Consider the following 27401-nt stretch of genomic DNA (forward strand, 5'->3'; position numbering starts at 1 on the left):
AGGCCAGGGCACATGACAAGGAAAACAATATAGACCACAGTCTCATCCAAGGTTCACATTTCAAATTTATTAGCCATTTATAACAAGTATGGTACCTCAGACCTGCTCCTCATGACAGTCCCATGCAACACGTCTAAACATAGAATCCATACTGTAACCCCTAACCTGTATGAGCTGCTATACTTAAATCAAAAGTGTCTGCTAAATGCATACGTGTAAACAGTATCGACAATACAACAAGGTAAGAATTTGAAATGGAATAATCCTGAAAACAGGCATACAGACAGACGATACATGCATATCAACATTTGCTTTAAATTGACATTTTTTTACTCTTCTCTTTTATATTAATCTGTACAGCATCCTTGGGTGTGAGAAAAGTGTCATATATGTAGCCGGTGTGAATCGGTGAAACTCACTCCTCAGGTATGTAATGGGCCACCCGCGTCAACGAATAGCTAGCTTTTCTTTGGCGTAGCTGGTAGTGGTGGCGCTTGGCATGTCAGAGGTGGTGAGTTTGACTCCTGGTCGGTGCGGCCAGATACCTCTGATGGTGTTTGCTAGCAAAACCACGTCCGTTACAAACCCGTCACATATAAATACAAGTTATTATTACCTTTATAATTCTTATAATAATAATAATGTTAATAATAAAGCTCAGACAGACTGACCGGGGCTCTGCTGAAGGGCGGCGTGATGTCGACGCCTGGGTGTCAGCAGAGACCAGGCCTCACCGGATTGGCTGATTGAGTCTTCCTGTTTACCTCACGTCTCCTTATGTGCAGATAATCAAATTATTCATGAGGATCCTTCCATGGAGCTGAAGTTTATGATTATTCATGGTGTAATTCTGTGGCTGGCAGACAGTAAAACCGACAGTCAGCCTTCAAGGATAAACAGGCAGCAAAGCAGACTGTCAGCCTTCAAGGAAACAGACAAACAGACAGTAAGACACAGACAGACAGACAGTAAGACAGGCAGGCACACAGTAAGACAGACAGTGAGACAGACAGTGAGACAGAGGCAGGCAGGCAGGCAGGCAGACAAAAATTCTTACACAAAATGACAGTTGATCAAGACAAACAAGGGAAAGTAATGCATTGTGGGTGCAGTCTTCTGAGACAAGAGCATATTTATCATCTGTGTTTGTTTACCTCCACGAGGCACTTCTGTCATTAAGACGCCCCATGGCTTCAAATATTTGCATTCCTTCAATCCAATTCACTCATTTTACTTGTTATTCATTTTAAATTTGTGAGTTTATCTTTACTTACAACTGCAACTTAATAAGGGAAAGTAAACACACACACACACACACCCTGTTCGGTCGTGTCGTTTACTTTTCCAGGCGATCCTTTACCATTTCTGCCAATAACTAGTAGAAACCGTCAAGTGCATTACAATTCACCTTTACTGGCTGCGTCAATACAAATCAGTGTGCAGTGAATTAAATGAGGGTATTTGCATTCGAGCGTGCGCTGGAAAGGGGATGATCATGATATAGGCTTTTTGTTATGCTCGTTTTCTACATTTTAACTCCTATAAGATGCACCTGAGCCTGACAAAGCTTAGGTTATTCTTAAAAACATTTGTGACACTTGCTGGAAAAAAGGTCCGGTTGTCGGCAGTCTTCCTATCGCACTAGGATTTAATTTCTTTTTTCGTTTTTTTCCCTTCATATTACAAAGATTAGAGTCTTTAAGAAGTCTTTCAATATTCTAAACAACAATAAACACCTTAGTAGGCTTCTTTATAATTTGTCAGCATAGGCTTGTTTAAATGTTATTTTACAGTTCGGTGGCAATTCAGTCAAGCCACCATTTTCAATCACCAGTGGTGTTTGGTAGCTGTATGGCAGTGTTTACATTTAGCAATTTTTCACCTTCCCTATAGCGACAACAAAATGTATCATTTAGCGACTAGTGACAAATCTAGCGACTTTACAATACTTTGACAATCTTCATTTTCTGTTGTTGAGCAGCAGCAAAATAATTACACATCCGTGTTGTCATAGTTGCTTGAGTTAGGTCAGAGAATGTTTAAAAAGGGAGTAGACTGGCTCTGGTTAAAGAGAAGAAGTTCTTAGCATAGCTAAACAAAGCATGTGGTTGGGGGAGGAGTTAACTACATCTTGTTTCCACCCATTACCTGCTTGTGCGAGTGTGGAAAGCTAGTTGATTTAAAGGTACCAAGATTTAAATAAGCATATCTCCTTGAAATATGTTCAGATGTCAATACATGATACATCTTTTTAAAGCTTGCAATTTGCACTTTCACCTGATGTATTAAAACAGACATTAATGACCATGACCTAGGCCTACCTGGACTAAAATCACATGTCACATTTCGCATTGGTTATTTCGAATATTGGCTGGAAAGAGACACTCAGACACAAACACACACAGTCACTACCATATACACACACACTACCATACACACGCACTCTCTACCATACACACAAACACACTCTCTACCACAGACACACAGATGGTTCAGACGTGTGTAGACAACCCCTCTGGTCTGACGTTTCCCCTCCTCTCGGGCTCCAGGCCTCTCCTTAGCACATCCATATTAGATGAGACGTCTGCAGGTTGTGACCCCTCTCTTGGCTCTCTGCCCCTCTACACAGTAAAGCTCCATCCCAGAGATATGAAGACATGCCCAGCCTCACACCTCCAAGCATGGACTGCAGCTGTGGAGACACACCAGCGGCCGGAGCAGGGCCGGAGCAGGGCCGGAGCAGGGCCGGAGCAGGGCCGGAGCAGGGCCGGAGCAGGGCCGGAGCAGGGCCGGAGCAGGGTTGAGGTGGCTGAGGGGGGGAGAGAGAGAGGTGGCTGACAGAGAGGGAGGGAGAGAGAGAGAGGGATGGGGAGAGAGGTTGCTGAGAGAGGGAGGGGGAAAGAGAGAGAGACATGTTCAGAGCAGCACAAGCCCACATAGGTTCTGGCTCTGTGACCTCTCCTCTCTGTATTCCTCAGTTCTATCCTCAAACACTACCTCTCCTCCCCCCTCCACTTCCCCGCTCTGCACCCTGTTCCCCACTCACAGGTCTCGTGTGTGTGTGTGTGTGTGTGTGTGTGCATGCTAGTATGGGTGAGTGAGTGAGTGCGTGACCTATCTACTTATCCAAAGCCAACATGGTTCTTGACTTGCCGGGCTCCTTTCAGAAGCCAAATTCAGAAGATTAAAATCTCTTCATTGGCATTCAGGGCGGTGGGAACTTTCCGTATCCCGCTGCCCTCACCCCTCGCGCCTGCTACTCTGGTCGTTTGAGCATGATCCCTCACAACAGCATTTCCAGGGTTAAGGCTAGAGAGGTGAGATTCTGTGTGTGCATATAAACGATGTTGGGTCTCCTGAGGATGTTAGGGCTACTGGAGTGTTTTGATGACTAGGCTGGTTGGTTCTGTTGGTCCAAGTAGCAGATAGGTCTTATAGCTCATATCTTAGGTTTATTACGTCTGCCCTTGAGTTCATGTGGGTGTGTATGGGGACAGATAAAAATGTTAGAGGAACTGAAATTCTTTCAGATCGGATTTTATAGTATATTACAGAATAGTTACCAAGGAGGTTGACCCCCTCAATATCTCATTGTGTAAGTCTCATTCTCGCTCTGTCACTCCTACGCCCACTTCCTCAACTCTCTCTCTCTCTCTTGTGTCCCTCATCTTCTCTTTCCATCATCCCTTTCTCTCTCCTCCTTCTCGCCCTCCTTCCGTTCAGCGTCTGAAATAACCTTTATATTAAGTTGTCTGTATTATTACCTGTCATCTTTCTTCCTCACGCCTCCTGGTTGCCGGGCTGTATCCGGGCGATGTGGCAGGAGAGAGAGCAGGTTCAGAGTCTATTAACACATAAATCTTGTGAACTTGCCTCTGCTGCCACCCAATGAAATAGAGACTTTATAAAAATAAAAAAAACATTTTCTTCTCTCCTTTCTTCCTCTGTTTCCGTCTTGTTCCCTCCTTCCTGCATTCTCTCACTTCCCTGTGTGCCCAGGGCAGTCATCTCAGTTTAATGAGGCCTGATATTGAAATTTATTTTGAAGGTACGCCCTCAAAGCCTTTTTATTTTTTTAAGCGTGTCTTCAAAGACTTGACCTTCACATATCCTTTCATTTCACCCCTGTCTGAACGATGGTATATTGGAGAAAATATATAAAGCACGAGATCATGTTCCATATTTTACTAGCGCAAAGCGGTGAGATTCTCCAAACTTGATCAGATATCCCCTCCATTATGGATTTTTATCCATATCGTTAATAAACACAACTTTTTCCTCCTTCTGCTTGACTTTGAAGTTCAAGGTTTAACATTTCACAAACTTTTCAAGACTGTGCCAAGCAAGTTCATTACCAAGAACCAGGGCAGCGTGAGTACATGTTTCAAACAATCTCAACTGGCGTTTGTTCCCAGGTCGCATGCTACGGTCATTCTCTTTGAAAAAGCTGCTGCAGAATCCGTTGTTGACAGAAGGTGCTGGTGCGCTGGCGGGCAGGTGAACAGGAAGGGGCTGGCTCTCTCGCCTGGAGAGTCGCTGTTATCAGACGAGACGAACATAGCCGCCCCAGCGTGCCGGTCTTATCGACCTGCTGAAGCTTCCTGTCACTGGCCTCCTCACTTCCGCTCAGAAGCGTCCTCGTTTGTTTGGATCTGATCATGTGTATTCACTCTCCTCCCCGCGCCTGATAACAACACGAGACACTCCCTCCCTTTTCCCAACGGCTGCCTCTTCATCTTGAAGTCTCCAAAGCAAACCCCATTTTTTTTCTCTGAAGATTGTCTGTTGTGAGGCTGCGGTGTGTTCAGGAGGATGCCGTCGGAATGATCCGCAGCTAGATCTGATAGGCTGGCAGGGAAGGTGAAGTGAGCAGGCTGTATCAGGGAAGTGTGTAGCTAGTTTTTTCTCTATCTCTACCATGCCTGGGCCACACACTGCAGCCGCTGTCAAGGCTTTATCACACACACACACACACAGCCAGCTCCTCGGAGCCCACCCTTCCAGATCCTCCTGGCAGGGATGAGTAATGGACCCTGCAGCACGGAAGGTGGAGGGAGGAGGGAGGTAGAGGTGTGAGGTAGAGGGAAGAGGTGGGAGGTAGAGGGAGGAGGTGGGAGGTAGAGGGAGGAGGAAGACTGGTGGAGGAGGGTTGAAGAGGAGGAAAATGAAGGAAGATGTGGAGAAAGAGTGAGGAGGAGGAGGAGGAGGGTGCAGAACACAGCCTTGTTCTGAGGAATGTGTGAGATGCTCACTGGCCCTCTAGGGAATCAGGTACTTACACGTTACAGTTCCATCTCCAGGAGGGGAGGAGTGCGTGTGCGTGCGTTCATATCAGTGTCCCTGCCTGCCTGGCGGTGATATATATATATATATATCTCTATCATCCCACACCATATCACCATATATATATATATATATATATATATATATATATATATATATATATATATATATATATATATATATATATATATATATATATATATATATATTAGTTCTGTCAAACGATTAAAATATTTAATCGCGATTAATCGCATTAATGTCATAGTTAACTCGCGATTAATCACAATTAATCGCACATTTTTATCTATTCTAAATGTCCCTGATTTCTTTTTGTCCCAATCTTTTTTCAAATTTTAATGCTCTTATCAACATAGAAAAGTGGTTCGGATTGCTTTGTGCAAATATTTTTTTTATTGAAAACAACATTGCAATCACCTGGCTTTGACGAGGGGGCAGAGAATTTGCATCAGCTGTGTGCTTGGCCATCAAGTGGTATTTCAGACTGGACGTGCTGCGATGATAGCTCAGTTTACAACGACAAAACACACAGATCACTGGTCTTGTCAATAGAACCATTTGGCAACTTTTTAAAAGCAAACTTTCCATTCAGAATCTTATTGGCATCCATTTCGGCATCTCGCGCTCGTCATCCACTCAAAACGTAACGTTAGCCTACTACCAGAGAATGTCTAATATCCGTAAACGGGCTCTGCTACTACTCTTTAGCCAGCTCGCAAGCCAAACGAGTGTGTGGCGTGCCTGTTGTTTTGTTTCCGGTCTAGCTAGATCCGGTGTGGTGTTGCAGTTTTTCTAACGTCGGTAGTTGTTGCAACAGCATGTGAAAAAAACTACAAAGTTTGCTAGGCCAAAAAGAGCGTTAATCGCGCGATAAAATAATTGACGCCGTTAATTTGGGTTTGCGTTAACGCCGTTAATAACGCGTTAAACTGACAGCACTAATATATATATATATATATATATATATATATATATATATATATATATATATATATATATATAAATAATCAGGGTGTGTTGATGAGAGTTGGCTAATGAAGACCACAGAGATGTGGCATCAGGAGCAGGCCGGTTCTGAACTAGCTTCACTTTAACCTCAATAAGGAGCACCACTGAGAAGAGTATCATGGAGAATACAGAATCCACTCTGATTAGAACTTTTGTTTTGTATTCTTTTCAATCGTTTTGAGGCAGATAAAGAGAGATAGGAGAAGCTGTGACTCTGATGTGGTTTGAAATTCATGATTCCAGATTTCCCAAGACTGACCAGAGGTGTGTGTTTAGGGAGGGGGGGGCATCAGAGTGGTGGTTAGTGTTGAGATAAGGAATGCAGTTACTGAGGTGGTGATTCTGAGAGTGTGGTTCTCCAAGTGTAAAGATCCCCCCCCCCCCCCCCAAAGCCTGCACTTCCTCATCCTCATCACCAGGAGAGGAAGAGGGGGAAGGATGAAGAAGTGAGTGAGAGAGACAGAGGGGGGGGGTGAGACAGAAAGAGGGAGGGGAGGTGAGAGACAGACAGAGGGAGGGGGGTGAGAGAGAAAGAGACGGAGGGAGGTGTGGTGAGAGAAAGAGACTAGTGTTGCAGGAGAGTTCATCACCAGCTTCTGCTGATTCCAGCAGCTCTGCTCCTCATCAGAGTTCAAAGCAGCTCACAGCTCATCAACCGGGGCAGGCCTCATTATTTCAGCCTGAAGACGAGGCAGTTAGGAGCGCGTTCTGTGAGGAGCGCGTTCTGTGAGGCGCGCGTTCTGTGAGGCGCGCGTTCTGTGAGGCGCGCGTTCTGTGAGGCGCGCGTTCTGTGAGGCGCGCGTTCTGTGAGGCGCGCGTTCTGTGAGGCGCGCGTTCTGTGAGGCGCGCGTTCTGTGAGGCGCGCGTTCTGTGAGGCGCGCGTTCTGTGAGGCGCGCGTTCTGTGAGGGTGCTCAGTGACACAGCTGGACGTTAGACCTCAATTTGCCGTCCAGGCCTGCTCCCCCCCACAAAGCAATCAAAGAGTTCACCTCCACCTGGTTCTCCATCAGTAATCATTATCATATTTATCATAATAATGTTGATCATGAGAATGTTAATAATAATAATGTCAATAACATAACCAATAATGAATTAATGTTAATAATAATAGTCAATACCATTGCCAAAAAATAAATAAATAATGGTGTTCACTAATGAGAATGTGTTCATTCTGCAGGTGCTTTCAGCCAAAGTACAGAATAGATACAGAAGACCCAAGATACCAATACAGATACTAGGACAGATACTAGGACAGATACCAGGACAGATACCAGGACAGATACCAGGACAGATACCAGGACAGACCAGGTTGACGTGAAGAAAGAGACACGGGTTTGATGTCAATAATTTATAGTTTGTACATTCACACACTATTGGCCAAGCCTCACTACCACTCGGATGTTGAGAGTGAGAATCTGTCCATTGTGCTTTATTGAACCGACAGGAATGAAACCCTCCAGAGCTCAAATTGAATATCAACAGTGCCTCACTCAGAGTGCTGTGGTCATGTAAACCCACTGCTGGCTGCCATCTCACACCCAGACTGAAATCGAGTCATCATGAGTGCCTGCTCTCCACCTTGATGTTTAGATCAGAAACATTTCACATGATGAACGCAAGGAATTATCTAAGCTTGAGTATCAGGTGGTCGACTCAGTGACTTTGAATTTCACTTTGAGAAAAGTCTCATTGAGAGGTGGTTTAATTTCTCCACTTTTTTGGGGGGGGGAGGGGGGCTGCAATTGTTGTCTGATTTATGCTAATTGGAGATGTGTTTGTGACCATGCATTCTCCTTGTTCACAAAAGGGGGATCAGTGGTGTGTTTTTATAGAGAACAAAACAGCTAGCTGTATTGACAGTTGTGGGCAGTGGGGACCGTTCTGCCGCTTATGAAACTGTTGTTGGATATCATTTGGTCATCCTTTTTCGATGGCTAAACCGGATTTTGGAGAGGATAGGATTGCTAGTTGTCATTATGGACCCGAGCTCTGTTACACTGATACCCAGACAAGGTTTATTTCGATACAAAGGTAGTACACCTGTTCCAGCACTGCAGGTCTGCTGTGGTGCATCATGCAAAACACCTGCGGGCGTTTATTTGCATTTGTCTTTTGAGGCTTTTCACAGACCAATAACTCGCCGCATTTGTTTTTTACACTTCTGTTTCATTGATTTCAGATTATTTCTAGTAAAATGCCACCACAGCAGTTTATGGGTCGATGTAATAATTACAGTCCATTATTTGATCAGTAATATCTCGTTTTACAATGTGCCACTATGCAACTGCATAGTTTTCCTTTTCATGTCAGATATGGGGTTCAGGTTGGCTTTAGAGAGATGGCTCTGTGAGATCCACCCTGTCGATTAGACTCTGGCCGTCCAGACAGGATGTGGAGATCCCCAGACAGGATGTGGAGATCCCTCAGACAGGATGTGGAGATCCCTCAGACAGGATGTGGAGATCCCTCAGACAGGATGTGGAGATCCCCAGACAGGATGTGGAGATCCTCCAGACAGGATGTGGAGATCTTCCAGACAGGATGTGGAGATCCCCAGACAGGATGTGGAGATCCCTCAGACAGGATGTGGAGATCCCTCAGACAGGATGTGGAGATCCCTCAGACAGGATGTGGAGATCCCCAGACAGGATGTGGAGATCCTCCAGACAGGATGTGGAGATCCCTCAGACAGGATGTGGAGATCCCCAGACAGGATGTGGAGATCCTCCAGACAGGATGTGGAGATCTTCCTGACAGGATGTGGAGATCCCCAGACAGGATGTGGAGATCCTCCAGACAGGATGTGGAGATCCTCCAGACAGGATGTGGAGATCTTCCAGACAGGATGTGGAGATCCTCCAGACAGGATGTGGAGATCCCCAGACAGGATGTGGAGATCCCTCAGACAGGATGTGGAGATCCTCCAGACAGGATGTGGAGATCCCTCAGACAGGATGTGGAGATCCCTCAGACAGGATGTGGAGATCCCCAGACAGGATGTGGAGATCCCTCAGACAGGATGTGGAGATCCCTCAGACAGGATGTGGAGATCCCTCAGACAGGATGTGGAGATCCTCCAGACAGGAAGTGGATATCCTCCAGGAAGGAAGTGGAGATCTTCCAGACAGGATGTGGAGATCCCCAGACAGGATGTGGAGATCCTCCAGACAGGATGTGGAGATCCTCCAGACAGGATGTGGAGATCCCTCAGACAGGATGTGGAGATCCCTCAGACAGGATGTGGAGATCCCTCAGACAGGATGTGGAGATCCCCAGACACGATGTGGAGATCCCCAGACAGGATGTGGAGATCCCTCAGACAGGATGTGGAGATCCCTCAGACAGGATGTGGAGATCCCCCTAACATCCCCTCAAGCTCGGTCTCTCCACGACTTCAAATTCAACCGATACCCACACTGATGAAATATATACATACCATTAGCGTTGAGCGCACTACTCAGCCAGGGTGAAATACATCATTTTGCCAGGTTTATCAGACGCACTATTGAAAACGCATTATTCACCAGGAAGAGATTATGTTGTGTCTCGGAGTCGAATGAATGCCACGATAATGTACTGTAGAAAATACATTAGGGACGCAATATCTCATGACTTGTGCAAGAGGCTTGTAAAAAAAAAAAAATCCCCCTCCCTCCCCCTCCCTCCCCTGCTGGTCTATTATTGGAGCCCCTACCAAGAACTGAAGTAGAAGCACGATAATGAATCTGGGGAAAAACCCAGGCTTTCCTTCTAATCATCTCAATTAGTGGAGGTTCTGTAGGCGGAACAAGAAATGAATCCTGAGTGTTCTATAAATCTCATCTCCGGTTGTCGTTGCATTTGATCTTGTCAGATGGGCCTACCAGGTTGTACAATACATGCACAGGCCAAGGGCTATTATTAGCGATAAGGGTATTAGTTTTGCACCAAGAATGGAAGATCTGAGGTAGGTGGGACAAATAGTCTGAAGTAGGTAAAGACTGATGATGATGTGACCCTACAGAACGTATTCCCTCTGCTGAAACTCAGCTCAGCTAATAGTGGTGAAATTGCCACTTGATGTATCAACAGCTAATTGTCCTACCTTTCTGGCAAAGACAACTTATTGTTTGCGGAGTGTCTCCTCCACAGGCAAAGTCCAGATGACCTTGGCTGCCTTGTAACAAGGCTAGAAGGTCTCCTGATGATTCTATGCGCTGGTGGAAATGCTGTGTCTGTAAGTCTCCTTACCGCTCTCTCGCTGAAAGATTAGTTTGAAGTGCGCATGCCATGTAAGCTGAGGCCTTGCAGCATTGCAGACCCGAAGAATCATCTCACTGGCTATATTTATAAACCTACATGAAGCAACTGGGAGAAGAGAATACAAAAAACTAAACCATTAGTTTTTTTTCAAACTAGCTGTGCTAGTTTTTGAATCATTGATAAGTATGTGTTGAGAATTCTATTGTACTCTACTCTGCTTTACTCTAAAGTTTTAGGCTTCTCTGTTCTCTTTTTCTATCCTCTCTTTGTCTGCAACAAAAAGATTCCTGGCGAATGCGCTTCGTGTCTATAGTGTCTTTTTGTAGATGTACGGTCCAGTTACCAGCGTGACACTAGAACAGATGGATAATGGTAACTTTTTACTTAAGTATATGTCAGAGTCCACACTTCTGTACTCTAACCTGGGTGAAAAAGTGTAGTCAGTATTTCAACTTTTACCAGTCTTATTAAACATGAGTATCTGTACTTCTACTCGAGTGAAGGATGTGTGTGCTTCTGCCACCTCTGGTGTGGCCCAGGGAGACCAGGGTCTTAGCCGGCCGCTCTTTGGCCCCGCTAAGACCCCTGGTGAGGCCCAGAGATAAGCTCCTTCAGGACCCATTAAAGCTCCACACTGGGTCTCACAGAGGGATGAGAGTTTAGGCTGGGCCAGGGACAGGGAATCCGTGGTTTTAACTAGGTCCAGAGAGATCCTGGTTGGGCCCTGTAAAAGGCAGACATCAAATCAGCAGGATTTGGGTCGAATCTCCGCTACGCTGTAGAGACAGGAAGGGCTGATGTATGTCGTGACAAGGGTGATAGTGGTTCAGAGTGGCAGAATCTATATTCTTGTTATTTATTTATACTGTTAGTTAGGGGTTGGATGGAGTAAAAGGCTTGAAAATGGTGTGCTTTCTACAAATGTGTAAGCTGACACCGTCAGGGTGTGGCATCTGCAGTTAATCACAGACCAACTGCGCACCTTGCCCACCGAACATACAGTATGCTAACCACATCGCTCATTATTATTAGCATGCGAGGAGCGCTAAGCTAGCTATTAGCATGAGGAGTCTTCTCAGCATGCTAATGGCATGGATATGTGTTCCGTGTGCTGCTTGCCAGTAGGCTGGTTATCGCAAACAGCTGGCTGGCCAGGCATCCACACATCACAGCTGGCCCGTGGCGTGGCAATCAGTCACCATCGGCCTAGAGAGGAGTCATTGCTCTGTGCTTGGCTAGTTATGCCTGGTTCCCTTGATGCTGGCGGAGCATACGGTAAGGCCAAGCCCCCCGCCCTGACCCTGGGATATTTACCCATGACTACCTCTCTGGATGATGCAGAGACCAGCCATTCATCATGGCTCTGGAACTGGACCGGAGGGAGGAGGGAGGAGAGGGGAGGAACAGGGGAGGGGGAGGAGGAGGGGGGGGGGGAGGAAAGGTGGCTGAAAGGGGGCTGGCTTGGTGGAGAGGAGTTAGTGAGAGTGTGGATGAGTGTTCAAGAGAGTTAAAAAGCAAAGGGAAGAGATGACCAGAAAAAATCCCCAGAAATAACGGATTGAGAGAGAGAAAGGGATTGCTGGAGAGTGTGTGGAGTTCTGTGCGCCCGTGCATTCTGGTTCCCTGCAGGCCTCACCCAAGCATTGGCGAGGCGCACACTGTGCTGTCATCACTGCGTTAGCACAAAACCCCTCACCAGCTACGTCTGCGATTCACTCTTCACAAACCTGTCGTTTCATTATGTTTTTACCGCCCCTCTCAGCCTCAACCCTCTCCCTTCTCTTTCTTCTTTTTTTCCATCCTTTTGTTCTTGTATTCTTTCTTTACTCTTCCTTCATCTATCTCTCTCTCTCCTCTTCATCTTCTCCTTCTCCCTTTTCCCCTCTCTGTGCTCACTGTAATAGGATGACAGTGTATATTGTCGCTCTGTGTGTGATTAATGGAATGTTCTGGGCCTCTAGGGTCTCCACGGTTTCCACTGGAAGCCAGACACTCTGAAAGACACTTCACTCAGGAAGGTGCAATTACCTTAGCTTTTAGTCCTCCAGTCTTCCACCCTCCCACCCTGCAAATCCTTCTTTTTCATTCGCTTCGTCAATCGTCTCAACCTAGCGTAGCCACATAACTTCTCCTGACTGTGGCACGGCCTGGAGGAAAAGACTTGAACCGCCGAGTCATCGACAGGCTGGTTGTTCTTCAACAGAAAGCTGGGCAGAGATGTTGCAAATGATGTGACCACTACTCCTTGTTGGGACACACATGCTCTGCATATTGATTGCATGAGGTTTTGTGTCTCCAGCAGAGCAGACACTGCAGGGACTGAGGTAATGTCCTCGTGAGGGATAGCCTTGAGGATATGAAAGCGCTTCGTGAAAGATGGTGTGGTGTTGTCTGTGGAGGAATGGATCCCTGCGCCCGCCCAGCGCCCCCCCCCCGGCACTGGGAGGAATGTTCTCTGTAGGTGGGCAGGATGGAGGATCTGCATGCTACATGCACCTGAATAATAACCTCAAACAACACACACACACACACACCAGACACGTACCCCCTTCCCCACATAGTACTCCAAGGACATACATATCCTGATACATGTATACACAACCACGCATGCGTGAACACACACACCCACACTCTACAGTACATTAACTCCCAGTGGTACCCACATTACTCAGGTGACCCCAGGGACACACCCCTGCCTCACACGCACACACTCACACACCCCCACACACACACAGACACACAGACACACTCCACAAACACACATTCATACACACACACACACCTGACTCAACAGCTTCTAAAAAGGGGTAAGGGAACACCCTCTCTGGAACCTGTTCCCATGGTAATGCGGGGGCAGGAATGTACCTGTTTGTACTGACAGTCCTTAATGCCAGCGGAAGGATACATGCTGAGTTAAAAGTCCTAGTGCTGTTATTGCTAAATATCAGCACACATAGAATACCTCTCGAATTATGTGGTTGGAAGTATTTGTTGTATAATAAAGTGTTAATCTAGCAGATGCTTTTATCTAAGATGATGCACAGGAGGTTTTTGACCTGATTAGATCTCTTGATCTGCGTTCAAGTGCTCTACCACTGACCTATACTTACCCTTATCAAGTAGAAAATGACCCTAATGAACCTCCCTCAACCAAAACAAACTCAAGCACAGTTATCAGACTGTAGTTGTCATTCCTCACCATGCTCGCTGTTCTCTGTTCACCATGTTGGTTAGGCATCATGCTGCTAACCCCGAGTGCGTGAAGATCTCCTGAGTGTGCAGATCGTACCTCCACGTGGTGTGTGGTGTGGGGTGTGGGGTCTGCGCCCGGCGTTGCGTTCACAGCGATATAGATGCAAATCGAAGCGGTTGGTGGAACCCTCTCCAGCTGGGCAGAACCGTAAAAGGGTTCCACTTGTTATTCACTCATTAATGATTTCGCTTTCACTTTATCCTGTAGATTCATCTTTTTGTGTTAAGTCAGCACCCCTGCAATCTGTGAAGGTGCATGTGTGTGTGTGTGCTTGTTAGTGTGTAGGTGTGTATGGGTGTGTGTGCTTGTTAGTGTGTAGGTGTGTATGGGTGTGTGTGTGCTTGTTAGTGTGTAGGTGTGTGTGTGTGCTTGTTAGTGTGTAGGTGTGTGTGTGTGCTTGTTAGTGTGTAGGTGTGTGTGTGTGCTTGTTAGTGTGTAGGTGTGTGTGTGTGCTTGTTAGTGTGTAGGTGTGTGTGTGTGCTTGTTAGTGTGTAGGTGTGTGTGAAGATACACTCCGATCACTGAGGGAGTGGGAACAACAAAAACTTAAATCTGAAGCGTTTGAAACGTCATCTCACCCAAGCTCAAATTAGACCTGATCTTTACATTAACAAGCCTCTCACTTTAGTCTGTCCCAACCTCATTCTGTCAGACGTGATGTTTTAAGACCGGAGTCTGTGGTGGGGATGAAACAGGAAGCTGGCAGATGAAACAGGAAGTGGGTGGATGAGAGACGCCAGCTGGGAAAGGCTTCCGGCCGTGACATTCACAGAGACACGTCTGCGTCTCGAAAGGTCATCGTTCGAGCGGAAGGTCAAGTTCCGGAAAAGGTCACCGCTTCTTCGAAGGGTGTTGTAAACAAACCGCCAGCCGGTGTAAACAACCGAGATAGGTGATCTAATCTTGGCAGGAGAAAGGTCTGCGTGATGGTTTGGTGGCCTGCAGTGTCGGAGTCGGGCGTGGGGGACACGTGACGAGCGCACGGTAGGTCTGTTTCACTCCTGTTCTTTGGTGAACGTGTGTGTGAAGGATGGAAGGTCGAGTTGGTGCGTCAGGGAAGGCCCAACGCTTTGAGGTCAGGACTGCGCTTGTTTGTTTTTTTACATGACATTCACACAGGAACACCCTTCACACCGGGCCACTGCAGACTGCGTACTGCTTAGATGTAAAGTTTTTGGGAACGTCTCTAAAGGTTAGGAACCTAACAGACGTATTGGAGGCTGACGCCCCACTTTCTGAATCTGATTTAAAACAAAAGCTTGTATCTATTTTTACACCCGACCTTTAGAAGTACGTTGGAAATAGATGAGTAAATAGCATTTTGCTGTCGTGTTTCAAATAGGAGAGAGGAAGATAAAATAAGATTATCTTTTGTTTCATAAAGGTCTTTTTGGTTTCACAGCTAATGAAATGTTACGTTTCCGTTAAAGAACAACCTCGGACAGCTTGGAATGATTGCACTTTAACAATCAGCACCAAAGACTTCTGTCCCACTCCCTCCCACCCTCTCCATCTACATCTCTCTCTTCATCTCTCTCTTCATCTCTCTCTCTGTGTCTCTCTCCATATACCTCTCTGCCTTTCACACAAAGCAGGAAGACCGAGTTTTTCCTCGCCAGGCTGGTAAACAAGGCTTCAAACTGTCAGTTGTGAGTGTATCAGTCTAAGTATCGACCAGTGTCTTAATGTTGTCCTCTCCTATCTGAGGCGAAGCAGAGAGGGGTTCTGTAATGGGGGCCCGGCAGAGGACTCTGACTGTCTTAAACACCCTAACCCGACACCTCTTATCAGCGCTTTTGGGTTCAGATAAGCTGTGTTCCGTCTGACGAGCAGGGGAGAAAGCTGTGTATGGGGGGGGGGGGCAGGTGGTGGTGGTGGGGGGGGGGGTAGGACTTAGAGAGAGCGATTGCAACTGCACCTCACAAGCTGTAATGGTTGAATCTGACTACTTTAGGAATCGATGCACGTCAAGGAGAATGGAAGGTTTTTAACTTTCTTTTTTTCCAGTCACTCCCTACACCCAGATTCCCCTCCCTTCCTCCCAACCCTACTCTCCCTACACCCTCACACCTCCACCCCCACGAACTCCCCCAAACTCCCCACTCCTCACCCCCTGTTCCCCCACCCACCCTCCCCCTCTCTTTTCCCTCCCCCTAACTGAGTGTAATCTCATGTGATGGGTTCCTTACACCAGCAGACCTCCTGGTGCATGCATTTCACTCAGGCATTTAGACGGACATCAGAAGACATTACCTCTGTGGCACTAAGCGGTGCTGGGGGGACCGGGGGGGGCAGGGGGGGGCAGGGGGGCTGCTGGGAGGCGGGGTGACAGGGAGTGGAAATAAAGACATTAACTCTGACTGCTGACTAGCAGAACCTGGGCAGCAGAGAGTGGCAGAGTTCAGTGACTGTTACTTATCCTTCCCAGGCCAGCGTTGGATGGAAAGGTCAGCAAACTGCAGGGTTTGTTTGCTGTGGTGTGCCGATGCGTGGAGCCCTTCAGCTTTATTCCAGGCTCTTCAGAAGCTAGCCTCAGGAAGGCGTATTTAATATAGGTGTGTTGAGACGAGGGCAATAAAGTAGCTTGAGATAGAGGCTGAATTTTTTCCCTCCCTCCCTCCCTCCCTCCCTCCCTCCCTCCCTCCCTCCCTCCCTCCCTCCCTCCCTCCCTCCCTCCCTCTACAGCTTCTCTGTCCTTTTTATATATCCTCCTTGCCTCTCTCTCTTTATCTTTCTTTATCCCTGTCTCCATATCTCTCCCTCCCTTTCTCTCCCTTATCTCACTATCACTCCCTCTTTCCCTCTCTTACTTTCTCCACCCATCTTTTATTTTTCCTCTCTCTCCTTATCCCTCCTTCTCGCCCCCCCTGTCTCCCTCCCTATCTCACCTCTCTCTCCCTCCCTACATCCCCTCTCCCCCGTCCCCATCTCCCCCATCTGGGTACCGCTCTCTCTCCTGCATATGGAGAGGCGTGGGGTCTCTCGGCGTTGAGTGGCCTTAATGACTCACCAGAGGGGGGCTCAGCTGGGTGACGAGGAGGAAGCTCTCCCGCTCTCCCGCTCCACCCTGATCAAATGAGCCTCTAATTTGATTTTCCCTATTCCTCCCAGAAACAACCATGCCCCAGGGGGTCTGCTCAGCGTCGAGACGCAGGGAGGACGAGAGGGAGGGCGGGAGGACGAGAGGGAGGGAGGGGAGGACGAGGAGGGAGGGAGGGAGGGAGGACGAGAGGGAGGGCGGGAGGGAGGGAGGATGAGGAGGGGGGAGGGAGGGGAGGACGAGAGGGAGGACGAGGAGGGGGGAGGGAGGGGAGGACGAGAGGGAGGGAGGACGAGGAGGGGGGAGGGAGGGAGGACGAGAGGGAGGGCGGGAGGGAGGGAGGGAGGGAGGACGAGGAGGGGGGAGGGAGGGGAGGACGAGAGGGAGGGAGGACGAGGAGGGGGGAGGGAGGGGAGGACGAGAGGGAGGGAGGACGAGGAGGGGGGAGGGAGGGAGGGAGGACGAGAGGGAGGGCGGGAGGGAGGGAGGGAGGGGGGAGGGAGGGAGGACGAGTGGGAGGGAGGGAGGGGAGGGGGAGAGAGGAACGGATGATGGGGGGAGGGAGGGGGCACTGGGGGAGAAGGAGAGAGGAACGGATGATGGGGGGAGGGAGGGGGCGGGGGAGAGATGACGAGAGAGGGAGGGAGGGAGGGAGAGGGGGGAGGGGAGGGGAGGGGAGAAAAAGAGAAGGGAGAGAGAGAGGGGAGATAGAGAGAGAGGAAGACGAAAGAGAGAGGGAGAGACAGCATGATGAGGAGAGAAGCACACCCTTTATTTTTTCAGGGACGACGTGAAGCTAATCTTAGCCTGACGGATGAAGACAACAACAGCCCCATGAATAGAAACACGTTGTGGGAATGCGCTCGGAACCCACCAGCAGAATATGTTTCTTGTCAGCGAATACATGGTCAGGCCTCCCTCGCAGCCGGCCCTGTCATTAGCGGCTGGGCTCCATGGCAGAGCCGGGCCACTGGAACCACTTCAGGAGCGCCCCAGCCAGCGTGGCGGCACCAGAGAGGAGGAAAGCACCAGAGAGGAGGAAGGCACCAGAGAGGAGGAAGGCACCAGAGAGGAGGAAGGCACCAGAGAGGAGGAAGGCACCAGAGAGGAGGAAGGCACCAGAGAGGAGGAAGGCACCAGAGAGGAGAAAGGCACCCTGGCACCAGGAGCGCGTGCTGCCGCCTCCAGCAACACGGCATGTTCTCTGAGCGTGACGTGATGTGTGGAGGAGAACGACTCCTCTTTCTGTTAGCTCGCTCTCCCTCTTCTCCCTCTTCTCTCTCTGTCTCCCTTTCTCTCTCTGTCTCCCTTTCTCTCTCTGTCTCCCTTTCTCTCTCTGTCTCCCTTTCTCTCTCTCTCTCTCTCTCTCTCTCTCTCTCTCTCTCTCTCTCTCTCTCTCTCTCTCTGACTCTCTCTGACTCTCTCTTTCTCTCTCTTTCTCTCTCTCTCTCTCTCTCTCTCTCTCTCTCTCTCTCTCTCTCTCTCTGTCTCTCTGTCTCCCTTTCTCTCTCTCTCTCTCCCTCTGTCTCTCATTCTCTGTCTCTCTCTCTGTCTCCCTTTCTCTCTCTCTTTCTCACTCCTATCTCTCTCTCCATATTTTCCTCTCTCCCTCTCTCTCTTTACGATGTGCTATTAGTACTATTCTTCCTTCATCCTTCCTTCCTCCCATCCAATTATTACACCTCTGTCGTCTCTTCTTTCCTCTCGACTCATCACCTGACCTCCCGTCCCTGGGGCCTTTCATCCACAGCGCCAAGGCACGTCAGGTTGACCTACCTTTACTGTGGGCTCTATATCCAGATAGAAGACTTGAGCCATGCTATAGGTTGCTGCATGACACACAGCCTCATGTCATCAGAGCCTGGTTGAACCCTGTTAATTAGCTTTAATACCCCCACCCCACCCCCTTCTCTCGCCTTTCTAATCTCCGCTTTAAACCCTACTTGTCCTCCCCTCGTTTCCCAGCTCGCAGTTTCCTTCTTCCTTCTTATTTTCTGTGTTTATTTTGTGTCTGGTCCGCTAATATTTAGCCCTTTTCCCAGAATGCATCACTCCTCCTCTGTGCGAGCCTGGCCCTGCCTCCGGGGAGCCCCGAGGACCCGAGCTTTCAACGCAGCTCAAAGTTAGACGGATAGTTGACATGAGAGCAAACTGATAACTGAGTTTTACTGCAGCGCTACGGTCCTGGATCTCTTCAAACAAACAAAGCCATAGAAACAAGAAGTAGGAGATGGGGTGCTTGCCTGCGAGGGGATGCTCTTCATACGTGGTCATTACCAACACAAACCCAGTCCATCGGAAATCATTTTGTTACGCAAGTCTGTTGAGTCATGGCTGTAGGGTGGCTAGTGATGAGTCAGCATTGGGCACTGAAACATAATGTGATGGCGTTTGTTCACTTTCAAATGCAAATCGGAGCTGGGAGGAGCTCTGTGGGGTTAGGGTTTAATTCTGTGTTTACTTCTGCGGTTCTCTCTCTCGAGGAAGGCTCCTGTCAGGAAATAAGTACGTCTGGGTGGTGTGTATGTGTAGCAGGTGTGTATCGGTGAAACTCACTCCTCAGGTATGTAACAGGCCACCCGCGTCAACGAATCGCTTGCTTTTTGTTGGCGTAGTTGGTAGTGGTGCCGTTTGCGAAGTCAGAGGTGGTAAGTTCGAACCCAGTGCGGGACGATTTGCCCTATACCTCTGACGGAGCTTGAAAAACCACGTCTGTCACATATGCACTGTTGCTGAGGAACACTCCTGGTGGCATCCCGATGTGCTCACTTCCACACACACATACTGTACACACATGCACACACACATCCTTTCTGTGTGTGTTTGTGTCTCTGTCTTTGCAGTATCAGAACATCTCAGTGAAGGAGTACCTTTCCTTGTCTGCTAGCTCACAAACACGCACAAAGCTCCACCAGGAGCTGTTATCCTTCGACGCCCGCTTATCCTTTTGAAGACCGAAATAAAACCAGTGGGTGAGTTCTGAGACAATGTCAGTGAAAATGATGTGTAGCCTACCTCTGGGGTCAGATAAAGAAGCAGTGAAAAAATGAGATTACACCGAGGTTTTGCTGTTCATCGATTTGTACTTGTCGCTCGCCCTTGTGCTCTCAAGTGAATCAGTCTGAAAGATCTTGTTTTAATGTGTTGGTGGTGGCACACACAACAACATACGTGAGAAATGCTCTTCGAAGAAACGGAACAGTTTGACACGATATCTCTCTCACAGTAAGGATGTGTAGGTGTCGTCTCATGCACCATGCAATATGAAGCAAGCACATGTAGAGGAACACTGCACATGTAGAGGTAATGTATACTTTACAAGTTGCTCCATGGTGTGGGAGAGAGAGACGGAGTGAGGGAGAGGATGAAGGAGAGGAAGGGAGGGAGAGGATGAAGGAGAGGAAGGGAGGGAGAGGATGAAGGAGAGGAAGGGAGGGAGAGGATGAAGGAGAGGAAGGGAGGGAGAGGATGAAGGAGAGGAAGGGAGGGAGAGGATGAAGGAGAGGAAGGGAGGGAGAGGATGGAGGAGAGGAAGGGAGGGAGAGGATGAAGGAGAGGAAGGGAGGGAGAGGATGAAGGAGAGGAAGGGAAACCATCTGAGGAGGGCGGAGAGAGAACAGGGGGGAGAGAGAACAGGGGGAGAGAGAAAGGAATGAAGAGAGCGAGATGGGGATGAAGAGAGATTCCAGTGGTTCAGGCCTAGCCGAGAGTGAGAGAGCAGTCATCAGGAGTCTGTGAGGGATTGTGTGATACAGTAAGGTTTGGCTCAAGGCATTTCTTGAAAATTACAGTGCAGCTAGATTGCTTCATGGCTTTATTGTCCGGTATATTCTCGACCATGGCCCATCATCTTAGAGCCCCCCCCAGAAACCCTTGAGGGTGTCCTTGAGTTGATTGGACAGTTTTAGTTCCCTGGAAGTACAGGGTGCACTGCTAATAGCACTATAACTAAACAGTATAGGTACTATAATGTAGCGCTTTGTGGGTCTGAGACTTAAAAATAACACCGATTTTATGTGAGCTTTTATTGGTTGAAAGCTTGTCTTTTGGACTATACATTCATGACGTGACGTGACTGTAATGAATAATGTCCTCTGTTATGTAAATACAATTTGTCTCATCTCTTTGATTTAATATATGCTGTCAAGTTTTATTTAAAAAGTGTCGCAAACAAAGAGAAGGCCTGTAATTAGAGCAACAACCTTGCGCTTTCTCTCTCGCTCATCGGCTACGCACACACACGCGCGCCTACACACATTGTATGAGGAGACGAGCAGAGAGAGAAGGATAAAGTCAACCGTTTAGCATACATTATTAATTGTTATCTGAGCGTCTGTGTGCTTCTGTAGAGTGTGCTGACGGCTAAGGGGGCTCGCGGGGGGTCCACGGCTGAACAAACCAGCACGGGACCATAGGAGCCCGATCCAAGAATGTCAACGGGGTTACTCCGTCAATGCAGTCACTGGTAGGAATGTCTGGCTTTTTGTTTCCAGTCTGTTGGCTCAGTGCTTCATATCTGCGCGCCGGTGCCTTGGAGACAGCCTTGTTACGCTGTACCGAGCTCAGCGATTTCCCCGGACCCTGTGTAACGCGCTCAGTTGAACCAACACAAATCAGAGAGCGATTCACCGAGAGCGAGTGCACATCATATTCCCCGTCTCCCCAGAATGGATCGAACATCGTAGCCGACACCAAGACACACTGAGACCTTCGCAGTTGAGTTGTTCTTCCTGAACTGCGTACTTTTGCGGGGTTGAGGAGAACGTCCGGTCACTCCGTGGAGATTACTTTAGTGTCTATTTCTCGTCTTCACGTAAGCTCGGTTGAAACCTGCCGCTTCACCATGGCAGTAGCAGGGAGGTATCCTGTTCTGCTGTTGCAATGTTTTATCTCGACTGCGCTCTGCAACACGTTCACCGCGTTCACCGAGGAGCCGATGGACAGAGCTGGCAAGTCGGACGGGTACTGCAGCAGGATAATACGGGCTCAGGGTACTCGGAAAGAAGGCTATAACGAGTTCAGACTCCGCGTGGAAGGGGATCCTGAGACCTATCAGCCTGGTAGCACCTACAGAGGTAAGCCTCGCGAGCTGCAGCCCCCTTGCGCGCACGTTTTGGATGTAAACACACTGTTTAGTAACTTGACTACGTGATTATTATTGATGTAGAGAGATGGGAATTTGTCTGTGAATAGATTAGGAGGTACCTCTCAATATTTTAAAGGAATTTGACATTAAGTTGGGTTTCCGATGTGAAATGTATTTTGCTGTCTAAACAACCATGATACCTGATACAATTACCTAATGTAGTGTCTCCCTAACACATTACTGAGAAAAAAAATAATAATATTCAGGTGGCCACAGTACCAAAGGGCACTAAGCAGAACAATATGAATTGTTTTCCCCATTTTGTCCTTACAATAACCTTAAACACTTTTTCTTTCAAAAAAAGAAAGAGAAAGGGAATTTGATGTTGTTTTGAATTCGTTTAAGGACAACAACTCAGACAATATATGAAGTCTTCTGATCCTAAATGTGTGGACTGTAAGAGCACACGGACAATAAAAACAGTTTAACTGTCGATTTGGCTCGCAGTCTTTCCTTCTCTTTTGTGTGTCAAGCTTCACGTTGGCGGTGATGACACATGTGGCTAGAAAAGACAAACCGTTCCTTGACCCTGATGCCCAAAATAGCCCGACTGTTAGAACTGTGCACTTCTGATTCTTGATCCTCTGCCATGTGTTCCATTTGCACTGTTCCTACTTGGGCTCTGGATGAAAGCGTAAATGGATGAAACGTAAAAGTATGAAGATGTGCTGCCTCGTGCTCTTGTCCTCCCAGTGACTCTGTACGCCAGCAGCCCCTCGTACTTCCGAGGGTTCACCCTGATCTCTCTGAAGGAGGGCCGGGAGGGAGACCAAGACCACGACTACGCCGGGAACTTCCAGGTAAAGAGACAACGCCTTCATCACTGCTTAACAGCAAATGTCAACATGGAAATGCAGACTGGGGGGGGGGGGGGGGGTTGCTCTGTGTGATTCACTACAGACTGGGGGGGGGTTGCTCTGTGTGATTCACTTCAGACTGGGGGGGGGTTGCTCTGTGTGATTCACTTCAGACTGGGGGGGGTTGCTCTGTGTGATTCACTACAGACTGGGGGGGGGGTTGCTCTGTGTGATTCACTTCAGACTGGGGGGGGGGGTTGCTCTGTGTGATTCACTTCAGACTGGGGGGGGGTTGCTCTGTGTGATTCACTTCAGACTGGGGGGGGGGGTTGCTCTGTGTGATTCACTTCAGACTGGGGGGGGGTTGCTCTGTGTGATTCACTTCAGACTGGGGGGGGTTGCTCTGTGTGATTCACTTCAGACTGGGGGGGGGTTGCTCTGTGTGATTCACTTCAGACTCGGGGGGTGTTGAGACATCACAGTTTGCACTGATAGAGCGGATGCTCAGAGGAGGCTGTTGCAGAACAGGAGGCTGTTGTAGGCAGGAAGGGGTGGATGGGAGATGTAGGCAGGACAGAATGAGTGAGAGCCTGCATGGGTTGTGGAGTCACGTACACAGAGAGTGCAGTGTCAGCAGTCATGCAGTTAAGTACACACAACCAGCCAATCATACACCAGACCTGCTATTTGGCCAATCAGGCAGTCATTCAGCCAGCCAGCCAGCATGGTTAACCACACCTGGCAGGGCACTTACGTCAACACCATATGCTGCTTCTGGTCTCCTCTTCATGGCTGCTCCGCAACACTCACACGCTCTGTTTAGTGTGCATGCAGGTGCGCGTGAGGGAGAGGGGAGAGGGGAGAGAGAGAGGAGGGAGGGAGGCAAGGAAGAGAGTGGGGAGAGAGATGGGAGAGAGAGACAACTGGCAGGGAAGAAAGGGAGGGGAGAGAGGAGGGAAGAGAGCGAGACAGCTCTCTAAAGAATTCACCTTCCCCTTACAAACCTACAATGCCAGCTTCGTTTAGTTTCATGGAGAAACAGGCAGGAAGCAGGAAGTCTTATTGCTCTCCCCTTGCTTCTCTTAGCACCTTTTACGAGACTCCAGCATAGCATTGTGTGTGTGTGGAGTAGGAAATAGCACAGGTGTTAGAAATGGGGCTTTTATACACACACACACTCACGTGCAAATACACGAACACACACGCACACAGAAACACATCTGGCAAGGGTTAGAGCAGGTTGGTTCACAGATTGCAAAATCAGCTGCAGCTGAAACTAAAGAGAGGACGGGCTTGATAGAGTCAGAAGGCGAGAACACGAGGAGAAGAGAGACTTTCAGTACAGGAGTAGATCTCTCGCCAACTAGGAGTAGATCTCTCCCCTACTCTAAATCAATCTGTCCCAAGATAAGAGTTGATCTGTCCTACATCCTTCTAGTTTTTGAGCAGAGACTGACTGGGAGAGAGAGAGGGAGGGGGAGAGACAGACTGGGAGAGAGACAGACTGGGAGAGAGAGATGAGCATCAGCCACAGGCCTCTGATCGAGAAGAAACCCTTTATACCTTCAGAAGCCCAGGAGGGAGCGGGGGAGAGGGAGAGGGAGAGCAAGGGAGAGGGAGAGCGGGGGAGAGAGAGAGAGAGAGAGCGGGGAGAGAGAGAGCGGGGAGAGAGAGAGCGGGGAGAGAGAGGGAGAGAGCAAGGGAGAGGGAGAGCGGGGGAGAGAGAGAAAGAGAGGGAGAGAGAGAGAGCGGGGAGAGAGAGGGAGAGAGCAAGGGAGAGGGAGAGCGGGGGAGAGAGAGAGAGAGAGCAAGGGAGAGGGAGAGCGGGGGAGAGAGAGAGAGAGAGAGCGGGGAGAGAGAGAGCGGGGAGAGAGAGGGAGAGAGCAAGGGAGAGGGAGAGCGGGGGAGAGAGAGAGAGAGAGAGCGGGGAGAGAGAGAGCGGGGAGAGAGAGGGAGAGAGCAAGGGAGAGGGAGAGCGGGGGAGAGAGAGAGAGAGAGAGCGGGGAGAGAGAGAGCGGGGAGAGAGAGGGAGAGAGCAAGGGAGAGGGAGAGCGGGGGAGAGAGAGAGAGAGAGAGCGGGGAGAGAGAGAGCGGGGAGAGAGAGAGCGGGGAGAGAGAGGGAGAGAGCAAGGGAGAGGGAGAGCGGGGGAGAGAGAGAGAGAGCGGGGAGAGAGAGAGCGGGGAGAGAGAGGGAGAGAGCAAGGGAGAGGGAGAGGGAGGGAGAGAGATAGAGAGCGGGGAGAGAGAGAGCGGGGAGAGAGAGGGAGAGAGCAAGGGAGAGGGAGAGCGGGGGAGAGAGAGGGAGGGGGAGAGAGAGAGCGGGGAGAGAGAGCGGGGAGAGGGAGAGCGGGGAGAGAGAGAGCGGGGAGAGAGAGAGCGGGGAGAGGGAGAGCGGGGAGAGAGAGAGCGGGGAGAGAGAGAGCGGTAGAAGGATAGAGGGAGAAAGGGAGTTAGAGCGAGCGTAGAGTGAGAGGAATACAGTGGGTCATGGGTCAAGAGGTTTGCCATTTGTCATAGGAGTTAAATCAATGAACAGAATCCATTTCACATCACACACCGCTGTGGTGTCGCTCACAGAACCAGGCCACGGACAAGCACATTGAAATGTAGAATAAGATCAATAAAAGAATCAATAAAACATTAGTCTTAGATAATGCTTTAGCAGGAATCCTGCAGCAACGACCGCGTTCTTGCCTGAAAAATCTGAAAACATGGTGCCAAGGGTTAAAACTAAAGATGGATGTGATGTTCATGACCCAATCTCTTCATTGCTGTGTCAAGTCCCCCTCGGCTCCGCCCATGTTTAACTCTCCAGTAATCCCACAGTGAGTTTAGTTTCCAGTAATCACAGAGTGATTGGAGTGTTGGAGCCAGTGGGCTAGGGGGTTGGGTGAGATCGGTGACCCTGAGAGAATGGCTGTGCTCTGGTGGGACAGCAGGACCAGACTACATATTTATATTTAGTCATTTAGCAGACGCTCTTATCCAGAGCGACTTACAGTAAGTACAGGGACATTCCCCCCGAGGCAAGTAGGGTGAAGTGCCTTGCCCAAGGACACAACGTCAGTTGGCACGGCCGGGAATTGATCTGGCAACCTTCTGATTACTAGCCCGATTCCCTAACCGCTCAGCCACCTGACTCCCTCAAACCAGACTACATCAAACCTCCTCTGTTGTTTTGTTTTTATAAAAACTGACAGAAGCGATGCAGACGTGTCTGTGTGCAGATTGCTGCTAAACTCTCGTTTTTTTGCTTAGTAGACCATTCAAAGACACTCACAGTTGATTCAATGTTTGGTCCCTACAGTATAATCACATCACTTGTTTTGGGAAACTACCCAACAGTGGACATACCCATTCCCTTCAGTTATATTTGTTCTAAATGAAATGAATGCATTGTTATTATAGTGTTGGAGCAGGATGTCCATGGGTCAGTGCGTGTCATTATGATCGGGCATGGCTGACTGACTGGTGAAAGGATCATGGTTCTAACTCAGAAACCCTGTTGATTTCAATCAGTTTCCACATAAAACCTTGTATGTCACTTCCTCCATTGTGGAGGTGAGTGTCTGTTACACACGGCCTCTTGAGCCTTGTTACTCGAGCGACGGTCGCAACACGGACTTTGTGGGAAAAGGCAGAATGAAAAAAATATGATAAAAGATTTGTTTCATTAATTAGTTTTTTCCCTTCGCTCGTGTCTCATCGCCCTCCCACTGTTCCTTCTGCACATATTTCTTCTTCTTCTTTTCTTTCTGGTGGTGTTGTTGTTATTGTTGTTGTGTTTGTCCCTGAGATTGATTTCACGCTGTTGTTATTTACTACAAGCCACAAGCTTCCTGTCTGGAAGCGTGCTCAGTGTCAGGGGTGAGGGGGGGTGAGGGTGAGGGGGGGGGGGTGAGGGGGGTGAGATGGAGGGAGAGAGGAGAGAGAGGTAGGAAATGGATAGAGGGGGAGGGAGGAGGTGGAGGGCGAGAAGGAGGAGATGGAGGGAGAAGAGAGAAGGGGGAGAGAGCGGGAGGAGAGAGAAAGGAAACAGAAACCCAAACGACAGGCTTTCCTTGACGTTCAGCTCATTTGAAATCTGCCTGTACACTCTGTCTCCCACATCCCTGGACAACTACCGCCGCGGTGAAAAGCACTGTCTATTGAGCTCTCCCAGGAGGTCAACTCAGAGAGAGTGTGTGTGTGTGTGTGTGTGTGTTCATGAATGCGTGAGTGTGTGCGTACATGCGTGTGTTAATGAGTGTGAGTGAATGGGTGTGTGTGTTTTTGTGTTCATGAATGTCTGTGTGTGTGCGTCTGCGTGCAAGTGTGTGTGTGTGTGAGTGTGTGTGAGATAGAGAGATAGCCCGCAGGCAAAGCGAGTGCTTCCTAAGTTTCCCTCCCAGCAGGGCAGAATGACAACACAGGAGAGAGAGAGAGAGAGAGAGGAAGAGAGAGGGCGGAAGAGAGTGAGGAAGACAGGAAGAGAGAGAGGAAGACAGGAGAGAGAAAGAGAGAGAGAGAGAGAGAGAGAGAGAGAGAGAGAGGAAGAGAGAGAGAGGAAGAGAGAGAGAGAGAGAGAGAGAGAGAGAGAGAGAGAGAGAGAGAGAGAGAGAGAGGGAGAGAGA

At 48.9% G+C, this 27401-nt stretch overlaps 1 protein-coding gene across 1 annotated transcript in view; it reads left to right on the plus strand.

Annotated features, from left to right (window-relative positions):
* The first annotated feature begins 21145 nt into the window (after window positions 1-21145).
* spon1a (spondin 1a) overlaps window positions 21146-27401 on the plus strand; it is a 76744-nt gene continuing 70488 nt past the window's right edge. Inside the window, exons 1-2 of the mRNA XM_084682067.1 lie at window positions 21146-21920; window positions 22685-22791. Of these exons, the coding sequence (XP_084538193.1) occupies window positions 21689-21920; window positions 22685-22791 (339 nt within the window). The 5' untranslated portion in view covers window positions 21146-21688. The remainder of the gene's footprint in view (window positions 21921-22684; window positions 22792-27401) is intronic.

The sequence above is a fragment of the Hypomesus nipponensis genome, chromosome 19 (genome assembly GCF_054491055.1).
Source record: "Hypomesus nipponensis isolate SF chromosome 19, ASM5449105v1, whole genome shotgun sequence".
Lineage (NCBI taxonomy): Eukaryota > Metazoa > Chordata > Actinopteri > Osmeriformes > Osmeridae > Hypomesus > Hypomesus nipponensis.